Here is an 11,255-nt window from a genome sequence, read left to right on the forward strand (position 1 = left end):
TGATATGGCTGCCGCTTGCTTTACACCCCCCGTAACGTTGCTTCCAATGGGAATGTCTCTTCTACTCATTCTAATTCTACGGTTCTTCTCTGCATTCGTGTATAAACAGTTCAACACTTCCTGGAAGATAGCTGGCGTGGTTTGTCACTGGTTAAGTTGCCTCCCGATTATAACACTGGGCTTCATGACTTAACAGTCTGGATGAGTCTGGTTACAAAACAATACCAACATAACCAGGCTGTACAGTACTCCTACAACACACGTTCAATATATTACTGTATATTACTGTATATTACTATATATTACTGTATATTACTGTATAGTGTCCTATTCACATGAGACTAGTATAGTCCCTTCATATTATGTAGAATAAATTGACGGACACACACAGGGCACGCCATAGAGATACTGTGACGGTACTGAAACAGAACAACCATAGAAAGAAAGCGCTGGCGTTCATGTAGCTAAGTAGCTGTCACACAGAGTAACACCGTAGAACAGTGATTCTCAACTGGTGGATCGCGACCCAAATTTGGGGTGGTGGGAGGTTTTGAGTGGGTCACGGGGAAAAAAAGTATAATAATTCAGACTGAAGTAATTTTTCATATATATATATATATATATTAAATTTTTTGATGAAAAAATATCCCGTCTGAATTTAAAACGACTTCAACCAGGTAAAACGTGTGTAGAAATGTGTGGTCCTCTGTAGCTCAGCTGGTAGAGCACGGCGCTTGTAATGCCAAGGTAGTGGGTTCTATCCCCGGGACCACCCATACACAAAAATGTATGCACGCAAGACTGTAAGTCGCTTTGGATAAAAGCGTCTGCTAAATGGCATATTATTATTATTATATTATAGAAATGATAATGGATTAAAAAATATATATAATTTCATCTCTGAAAATGTTTTCTTCAATTACAGTATTTTCATTATAGTGCTTTAGCAGCACTATTGGGGTTGGTTTAGTTTAGCTCAAACCAGTGAGTTTAACATTCTTCATCAAGAATATGGGCAAAATGTTCATTATTTACAATGAAAGAGGTGGGAATGTTGTTCCCTTGTCATATACAGTAATTGCTACATTTACTATCAATATAGCATTAAAAAGAGTTTTACAGATTGTATTTTGGCGATTATTTTTAGCGATGGCGAATATTGGGTCACGACTGAAAAAAGCTGGTCCAATTTGGGTCCAGAACCACTGATATAGAAAGATCCATGGGGACAGAGAACAAGTGAGAAGGGAGTTGGGGGGGGGTTAATATAATTTGTAGCAGTCTGAGAATGAAACATGTACAGCGCATTATATTCTCTGTATGTCAACCTCCGCAGAGCAGTCATCAGGCCCAGGCTCTAGCTGATGGTTCTCTGTCATCCCCGGTGTCTCCTCTAGCATCAGTCATCACACTATTCATCATCCACTGGGTGGCTAGCAGAGCCATCTCTCCATTACAAACACATTAGCGTTGGTTGGATAGCACTGGGTGGCTAGCAGAGCCATCTCTCCATTACAAACACATTAGCGTTGGTTGGATAGCACTGGGTGGCTAGCAGAGCCATCTCTCCATTACAAACACATTAGCGTTGGTTGGTTAGAGGAACAAGAGACTTGAGACTGTTTACAGGAGCTCAACCTATTACCTTCTCCTTCCGTTTGGTTTTGGACGGATGAGCACTTGGTTGACATTCAGAATATACAGTACCCTACCTAGTGATGACATTACAGAGAAACAACCCATTACCATCAGCTTTGTCAGATTCCCACCCAGACCGTTCAGACCACAGTGCACACAGTCTGCAAGGTCCACAGCACCAACTCAGAGCAAATTCACACACAAACCCATGTAGAGGTTCAGACAGACCACCCGGACCTAGACCCAGACCCAGACCCAGATTTAGACCCATCCCCGTTCTCGACATACTCCGGCAGGCTGTTGAGCGCAGCCTCTTCACTCTTGGACTGGAGGGGGAGTTCCCCCTTCCTGGATTGTTTTTTAGTGGCTCTGGACAGCTTCCTCCTGAACGTGTCCCCAGCCAGGAAGTAGAGGACCGGGTCCACACAGCTGTTGAGGCTGGCCAGCCCCCGCGTCACCTGGTAGATGGCGTACACGCGGTTATTAAAGTCACACATGTCCGGGCCCTGGAAGTACAGCCTGGCTCGCATGTTCAGGTTCTTCATCACGTGAAAGGGCAGGTAGGACACAGCGAACACGGCCAGCACGATAATCACCAGGTGGATGGACTTACGCCGTAACGGGGCGTTGTTCACGTCTTTACATATCAGCACCTTGACGATCATCCCATAGCAACCCAGGATGATGATGAAGGGGACGCAGAAGCCGAAGACGGTCAAACACATGCTATAGATGAAGTAGCCCGGCAGCTCATCCTCCGTGGTCGTGTCGTAGCACGTGGTCGCGTTACGTTTCTCCCCCGTCCTGGAGTAGTAGAGGATGGGAGAGATTCCCGCTAGGACCACGACCCAGACCAGGGCGCTGGTCAGGACGGCGTTCTTCTTCTTGAGCCTGCCCAGGGACTCGAGCGGGTGGACCACTCCTGTGTACCTGTGGACACTGATACAGGTCAGGAACAGGATGCTGCCGTACAGATTCACGTGGAATATAAACCTCTGCAGTCGGCAGAGAACGTCCCCGAATATCCAGTCCGTCTTATTAAAGTAGTAGAAGATGAGGAACGGGAGGGAGAGGACGTAGCAGAAGTCGGCCAGGGCCAGGTTGAACATGTACACGGAGATGCTGCTCCAGGGTCTCATGTGGTAGACGAACATCCAGATGGCCAGACTGTTCCCCACCAGGCCGGCGACGAACACCAGGATGTACACGGTGGGTAGGTAGTAGAACTGGAAGCCTGTTCTGGTCAGGGAACATCCCCCCACACCCCGCGTCACGTTGTGGAGATCAGACACATTCAGGAGGGACGTCAGGCTCAGATCTGTCGTCATGTTGTCAGGGAAACATTGGTTATCTTACTGTAATAAAAAAAAAAAAAAAAAAAAGTTCAGGGAGATATTTATCTACATAATGATTATTTTAAACAGCCCATAACTAATTGACCGAAGTGGATCAAATTCTTTGAATTCCATTTCTTGTAATTTTTTTTCTGTGAGCTCAATGCGCACATTGTGCTGCAGTTTCTCTAGAGATAAATCAGATCATGCCCAAACTGTGCCATGTAGTAGGGAGTTGTAGTTTCCAACAGGCCAATGTACTACATAGTTTACCGCAGAAAACGTGATAATTAACTACAATAACCATAATCCATTGCACAGATACTTGTCCGGTCTGTGTTTCTTTTACACCTGCTACTACGTAAGGGACATAAGAATGTGCGATCAAGAGGTGATACATAGAGAGCAGTTTCTTCACAAGGTACACTATATTTACAAAAGTATGTGGACACCCCTTCAAAATAGTGGTTTCAGCTATTTCAGCCACACCCGTTGCTGACAGGTGCATAAAATCGAGCACACAGCCATGCAATCTCCATAGACAAACATTGGCAGTAGAATGGCCTTACTGAAGAGCTCAGTGACTTTCAACGTGGCACTGTCATAGGATGACACCTTTCCAACAAGTCAGTTCGTCAAATGAAAAAATGAAAAATGTATGCACTCACTAAATGTAAGTCAATCTGGATAAGAGCGTCTGCTAAATGACCAACAACAAAAAAAATCTGTGCCCGACCTCAATAATGCTCTTGCGGCTGAATGGAAGCAAGTCCCTCAGCAATGTTCCAACGTCTAGTGGAGGCTGTTGTAGCAGCAAAGGGGGGGACCAACTCCATATTAATGCCCGTGATTTTGGAATGAGATGTTCGACAAGCAGGTGTCCACATACTTTTGGTCATGTAGTGTAGCTCTAGCTGAAAATACATTATCTAAGTGATTGATGGTTGGTGTTCAGCAGTCATAAAAGTATGCCTTATTTACTTTGAAGAACTACTAAAATAGCTATTTTGTCAGACAGCATAGGCAGCACATCTATAGAGATGATGATGATTTGGAATGAAATAATAAAGTCATAAAATAATACAAACGTAATATACACAACAACTGAAATATTTTATTAAGTAAAGTAATGTGAATAACTGATGGTTAAGTGATAAGCAGTAATGGGCAGTCACTACCATCACGGGACTTTTATTCTTTATTCTGTTGTTACAGCATTCAACCCACATAATAATGCATAGTGAATTGAATGTTTAAAAAATCGTGTTTGGCAGTGATTCTTTAATAATCCAACCGAAACCGAACCGAGGTCAAAAAGGACTAATCACTCAGCAAAATCAATCTCCCTGCAGCCAATTCGGAAGCCATAATGACTGTAAGTCGCTTTGGATAAAAGCGTCTGCTAAATGGCATATTATATTATATTATAATATGCACAGAAATAGCCTAAGCTACACATTGCAAAACCAGCCCAGTTAACTATAAACGTCGATCATACACTAGCCTACTCACCATTGACTTATATCCCACATTCCTACAGCCTTTTGCGGTTGAACAGGTTTCAAACATAGGCTACATACGCAGGAGAACGCAGGGCGCTTGAGACTGTTTCGTCAGGTGTCCCTGTTCGTCCTTCTCCAACAAAGCTCTCCAGTTCTTAAGTTCAGTCGGGTTCGTTCGCTCTTACAGTAAACGTCCACCGTTCGTTGCGCACGACGACACCGGGCACAAGGGAAGACAACTGCGAGCACTCTCTGGCAAGAGAGTGCAGGAATTACAGACGAGGACCTCCACCAGATAGGGTGAAACGCACGCTGAGGGGAGGGGCGACTGCAAAGCTCCTCGAACGCGCTCTTTACTTCCTCTTCCCAAATCCTCATCTGACAAGCCCATTTAAAAACAATATATGCTGCGTTCAACTGCTGGTCGGAACTAGGAAACTCTGACTCTTCAGACTTGTTTACTGTAGGCCTACGTCGATGCTACTGGCAGACTAGTGTGGGTTGTTGATTCTTGGCAGCTACTGAAGATCCTACATGCCTCATTTAGGCTATGGAATGCACACAGGAGAGTAGAGAGCATGTATGGTCGGCACTGGTAGATTGGAAGCAGATCATGACTATTGTACCGATTGCTTTTTATTCCTTGAAAGGTTGTGCTAGGACTAAACTGTGGCCCAATCCCAAATGGACCCCTATGCCCTATGCCCTATGCCCTATGCCCTATGCCCTATGCCCTTGTGGAGCTCTGAGTGGATTTGACAGGTGTAAGCCGTATGGTAATAGCGCTACCATACCCTCTTATAGACTAGGAGGTTTCACCATGTACATTTGTATTTATTATGGATCCCCATCAGTTCCTGCCAAGTCACCAGCTACTCTTCCTGGGGTTTATTATGGATCCCCATCAGTTCCTGCCAAGTCAGCAGCTACTCTTCCTGGGGTTTATTATGGATCCCCATTAGTTCCTGCCAAGTCAGCAGCTACTCTTCCTGGGGTTTATTATGGATCCCCATCAGCTCCTGCCAAGGCAGCAGCTACTCTTCCTGGGGTTTATTATGGATGGATCCCCATTAGTTCCTGCCAAGTCAGCAGCTACTCTTCCTGGGGTTTATTATAGATCCCCATCAGTTCCTGCCAAGTCAGCAGCTACTCTTCCTGGTGTTTATTATGGATGGATCCCCATTAGTTCCTGCCAAGTCAGCAGCTACTCTTCCTGGGGTTTATTATGGATCCCCATTAGTTCCTGCCAAGGCAGCAGCTACTCTTCCTGGGGTTTATTATGGATCCCCATCAGTTCCTGCAAAGTCAGCAGCTACTCTTCCTGGGGTTTATTAAGGATCCCCATTAGTTCCTGCCAAGTCAGCAGCTTCTCTTCCTGGGGTTTATTATGGATCTCCATCAGTTCCTGCCAAGTCAGCAGCTACTCTTCCTGGGGTTTATTATGGATCCCCATCAGTTCCTGCCAAGGCAGCAGCTACTCTTCCTGGGGTTTATTATGGATCCCCATCAGTTCCTGCCAAGGCAGCAGCTACTCTTCCTGGGGTTTATTATGGATCCCCATTAGTTCCTGCCAAGTCAGCAGCTACTCTTCCTGGGGTTTATTATGGATCCCCATTAGTTCCTGCCAAGTCAGCAGCTACCCTTCCTGGGGTTTATTATGGATTCCCATCAGTTCCTGCCAAGTCAGCAGCTACTCTTCCTGGGGTTTATTATGGATGGATCCCCATTAGTTCCTGCCAAGTTAGCAGCTACTCTTCCTGGGGTTTATCATGGATTACCATCAGTTCCTGCCAAGTCAGCAGCTACTCTTCCTGGGGTTTATTATGGATCCCCATTAGTTCCTGCCAAGTCAGCAGCTACTCTTCCTGGGGTTTATTATGGATCCCCATTAGTTCCTGCCAAGTCAGCAGCTACTCTTCCTGGGGTTTATTATGGATCCCCATCAGCTCCTGCCAAGGCAGCAGCTACTCTTCCTGGGGTTTATTATGGATGGATCCCCATTAGTTCCTGCCAAGTCAGCAGCTACTCTTCCTGGGGTTTATTATAGATCCCCATCAGTTCCTGCCAAGTCAGCAGCTACTCTTCCTGGTGTTTATTATGGATGGATCCCCATTAGTTCCTGCCAAGTCAGCAGCTACTCTTCCTGGGGTTTATTATGGATCCCCATTAGTTCCTGCCAAGGCAGCAGCTACTCTTCCTGGGGTTTATTATGGATCCCCATCAGTTCCTGCAAAGTCAGCAGCTACTCTTCCTGGGGTTTATTAAGGATCCCCATTAGTTCCTGCCAAGTCAGCAGCTTCTCTTCCTGGGGTTTATTATGGATCTCCATCAGTTCCTGCCAAGTCAGCAGCTACTCTTCCTGGGGTTTATTATGGATCCCCATCAGTTCCTGCCAAGGCAGCAGCTACTCTTCCTGGGGTTTATTATGGATCCCCATCAGTTCCTGCCAAGGCAGCAGCTACTCTTCCTGGGGTTTATTATGGATCCCCATTAGTTCCTGCCAAGTCAGCAGCTACTCTTCCTGGGGTTTATTATGGATCCCCATTAGTTCCTGCCAAGTCAGCAGCTACCCTTCCTGGGGTTTATTATGATTCCCATCAGTTCCTGCCAAGTCAGCAGCTACTCTTCCTGGGGTTTATTATGGATGGATCCCCATTAGTTCCTGCCAAGTTAGCAGCTACTCTTCCTGGGGTTTATCATGGATTACCATCAGTTCCTGCCAAGTCAGCAGCTACTCTTCCTGGGGTTTATTATGGATCCCCATTAGTTCCTGCCAAGTCAGCAGCTACTCTTCCTGGGGTTTATTATGGATCCCCATTAGTTCCTGCCAAGTCAGCAGCTACTCTTCCTGGGGTTTATCATGGATTCCCATCAGTTCCTGCCAAGTCAGCAGCTACTCTTCCTGGGGTTTATTATGGATCTTCATTAGTTCCTGCCAAGTCAGCAGCTACTCTTCCTGGGGTTTATCATGGATTCCCATCAGTTCCTGCCAAGTCAGCAGCTACTCTTCCTGGGGTTTATTATGGATCCCCATTAGTTCCTGCCAAGTCAGCAGCTACTCTTCCTGGGGTTTATTATGGATTCCCATCAGTTCCTGCCAAGTCAGCAGCTACTCTTCCTGGGGTTTATTATGGATCCCCATTAGTTCCTGCCAAGTCAGCAGCCACTCTTCCTGGGGTTTATTATGGATTCCCATCAGTTCCTGCCAAGTCAGCAGCCACTCTTCCTGGGGTTTATTATGGATTCCCATCAGTTCCTGCCAAGTCAGCAGCTACTCTTCCTGGGGTTTATTATGGATCCCCATTAGTTCCTGCCAAGTCAGCAGCTACTCTTCCTGGGGTTTATTATGGATCCCCATTAGTTCCTGCCAAGGCAGCAGCTACTCTTCCTGGGGTTTATTATGGATCCCCATTAGTTCCTGCCAAGGCAGCAGCTACTCTTCCTGGGGTTTATTATGGATCCCCATCAGCTCCTGCCAAGGCAGCAGCTACTCTTCCTGGGGTTTATTATGGATCCCCATTAGCTCCTGTAGTGTATTAAGATTATGACTTTGTTAATTGTTTTAAGTGGAACCTGAGGGGATGTTTATTTAGTGTCAAAGGGAGCCGTTTTTAGTGTGACACCCCAGATAGAACAGAGGAAGTGTGTGTTGTAGACAGGGGATTGGACAGTAGAGGGAGCCACCCATATTTTGGGGAAGATTATATATACTGGGTTTAAACGAAGAAGAGGTTAGAGCGGCCATTGTAATTCGGGGACGCCGCTCTCCGGGTGGTCATGACATCCGTGAACTTATGCTGATATCTTGTGATATGAATAAACCTTATGATCAAAGTTCAGTATGAGCGGACTCCTTTGTTTACAGCAATAACTAGCGACATTGACTCGACACTACACTCCTGCCAAGGCAGCAGCTACTCTTCCTGGGGATTATTATTATGGATCCCCATCAGTTCCTGCCAAGTCAGCAGCTACTCTTCCTGGGGTTTATTATGGATCCCCATTAGTTCCTGCCAAGTCAGCAGCTACTCTTCCTGGGGTTTATTATGGATCCCCATTAGTTCCTGCCAAGGCAGCAGCTACTCTTCCTGGGGTTTATTATGGATCCCCATTAGTTCCTGCCAAGGCAGCAGCTACTCTTCCTGGGGTTTATTATGGATCCCCATTAGTTCCTGCCAAGTCAGCAGCTACTCTTCCTGGGGTTTATTATGGATCCCCATTAGTTCCTGCCAAGGCACCAGCTACTCTTCCTGGGGTTTATTATGGATCCCAATTAGTTCCTGCCAAGTCAGCAGCTACTCTTCCTGGGGTTTATTATGGATCCCCATAAGTTCCTGCCAAGGCAGCAGCTACTCTTCCTGGGGTTTATTATGGATCCCCATTAGTTACTGCCAAGGCAGCAGCTACTCTTCCTGGGGTTTATTATGGATCCCCATTAGTTCCTGCCAAGGCAGCAGCTACTCTTCCTGGGGTTTATTATGGATCCCCATTAGTTCCTGCCAAGTCAGCAGCTACTCTTCCTGGGGTTTATCATGGATCCCCATCAGTTCCTGCCAAGTCAGCAGCTACTCTTCCTGGGGTTTATTATGGATCCCCATTAGTTCCTGCCAAGTCAGCAGCTACTCTTCCTGGGGTTTATTATGGATCCCCATTAGTTCCTGCCAAGTCAGCAGCTACTCTTCCTGGGGTTTATCATGGATTCCCATCAGTTCCTGCCAAGTCAGCAGCTACTCTTCCTGGGGTTTATTATGGATCTTCATTAGTTCCTGCCAAGTCAGCAGCTACTCTTCCTGGGGTTTATCATGGATTCCCATCAGTTCCTGCCAAGTCAGCAGCTACTCTTCCTGGGGTTTATTATGGATCCCCATTAGTTCCTGCCAAGTCAGCAGCTACTCTTCCTGGGGTTTATTATGGATTCCCATCAGTTCCTGCCAAGTCAGCAGCTACTCTTCCTGGGGTTTATTATGGATCCCCATTAGTTCCTGCCAAGTCAGCAGCCACTCTTCCTGGGGTTTATTATGGATTCCCATCAGTTCCTGCCAAGTCAGCAGCCACTCTTCCTGGGGTTTATTATGGATTCCCATCAGTTCCTGCCAAGTCAGCAGCTACTCTTCCTGGGGTTTATTATGGATCCCCATTAGTTCCTGCCAAGTCAGCAGCTACTCTTCCTGGGGTTTATTATGGATCCCCATTAGTTCCTGCCAAGGCAGCAGCTACTCTTCCTGGGGTTTATTATGGATCCCCATTAGTTCCTGCCAAGGCAGCAGCTACTCTTCCTGGGGTTTATTATGGATCCCCATCAGCTCCTGCCAAGGCAGCAGCTACTCTTCCTGGGGTTTATTATGGATCCCCATTAGCTCCTGTAGTGTATTAAGATTATGACTTTGTTAATTGTTTTAAGTGGAACCTGAGGGGATGTTTATTTAGTGTCAAAGGGAGCCGTTTTTAGTGTGACACCCCAGATAGAACAGAGGAAGTGTGTGTTGTAGACAGGGGATTGGACAGTAGAGGGAGCCACCCATATTTTGGGGAAGATTATATATACTGGGTTTAAACGAAGAAGAGGTTAGAGCGGCCATTGTAATTCGGGGGACGCCGCTCTCCGGGTGGTCATGACATCCGTGAACTTATGCTGATATCTTGTGATATGAATAAACCTTATGATCAAAGTTCAGTATGAGCGGACTCCTTTGTTTACAGCAATAACTAGCGACATTGACTCGACACTACACTCCTGCCAAGGCAGCAGCTACTCTTCCTGGGGATTATTATTATGGATCCCCATCAGTTCCTGCCAAGTCAGCAGCTACTCTTCCTGGGGTTTATTATGGATCCCCATTAGTTCCTGCCAAGTCAGCAGCTACTCTTCCTGGGGTTTATTATGGATCCCCATTAGTTCCTGCCAAGGCAGCAGCTACTCTTCCTGGGGGTTTGTTATGGATCCCCATTAGTTCCTGCCAAGGCAGCAGCTACTCTTCCTGGGGTTTATTATGGATCCCCATTAGTTCCTGCCAAGTCAGCAGCTACTCTTCCTGGGGTTTATTATGGATCCCCATTAGTTCCTGCCAAGGCACCAGCTACTCTTCCTGGGGTTTATTATGGATCCCAATTAGTTCCTGCCAAGTCAGCAGCTACTCTTCCTGGGGTTTATTATGGATCCCCATAAGTTCCTGCCAAGGCAGCAGCTACTCTTCCTGGGGTTTATTATGGATCCCCATTAGTTACTGCCAAGGCAGCAGCTACTCTTCCTGGGGTTTATTATGGATCCCCATTAGTTCCTGCCAAGGCAGCAGCTACTCTTCCTGGGGTTTATTATGGATCCCCATTAGTTCCTGCCAAGGCAGCAGCTACTCTTCCTGGGGGTTTATTATGGATCCCCATTAGTTCCTGCCAAGGCAGCAGCTACTCTTCCTGGGGTTTATTATGGACCCCCATTAGTTCCTGCCAAGGCAGCAGCTACTCTTCCTGGGGTTTATTATGGATCCCCATTAGTTCCTGCCAAGGCAGCAGCTACTCTTCCTGGGGTTTATTATGGATCCCCATTAGTTCCTGCCAAGGCAGCAGCTACTCTTCCTGGGGTTTATTATGGATCCCCATCAGTTCCTGCCAAGTCAGCAGCTACTCTTCCTGGGGTTTATTATGGATCCCCATTAGTTCCTGCCAAGGCAGCAGCTACTCTTCCTTGGGTTTATTATGGATCCCCATTAGTTCCTGCCAAGGCACCAGCTACTCTTCCTGGGGTTTATTATGGATCCCCATTAGTTCCTGCCAAGGCAGCAGC

General features: G+C 46.6%; 1 protein-coding gene across 1 annotated transcript; it reads right to left on the reverse strand.

Annotated features, from left to right (window-relative positions):
- Positions 1-835: 835 nt before the first annotated feature.
- LOC123491078 (P2Y purinoceptor 1-like) lies at positions 836-4,782 on the reverse strand. The gene is made up of 2 exons (XM_045220977.1): positions 4,485-4,782; positions 836-2,993 (listed from the first exon to the last, which is right to left on the reverse strand). The coding sequence occupies exon 2, from the start codon at positions 2,964-2,966 to the stop codon at positions 1,857-1,859; it is 1,110 nt and encodes a 369-aa protein (XP_045076912.1). The 5' UTR covers positions 2,967-2,993; positions 4,485-4,782; the 3' UTR covers positions 836-1,856.
- Between the last annotated feature and the right edge of the window lie 6,473 nt (positions 4,783-11,255).

Source organism: Coregonus clupeaformis, chromosome 6, assembly GCF_020615455.1.
Source record: "Coregonus clupeaformis isolate EN_2021a chromosome 6, ASM2061545v1, whole genome shotgun sequence".
NCBI lineage: Eukaryota > Metazoa > Chordata > Actinopteri > Salmoniformes > Salmonidae > Coregonus > Coregonus clupeaformis.

Coding starts and splice junctions, on each gene's coding strand:
- LOC123491078 (XM_045220977.1), bottom strand. CDS start 2,966: ATGACGACAGATCTGAGCCTGACGTCCCTCCTGAATGTGTCTGATCTC.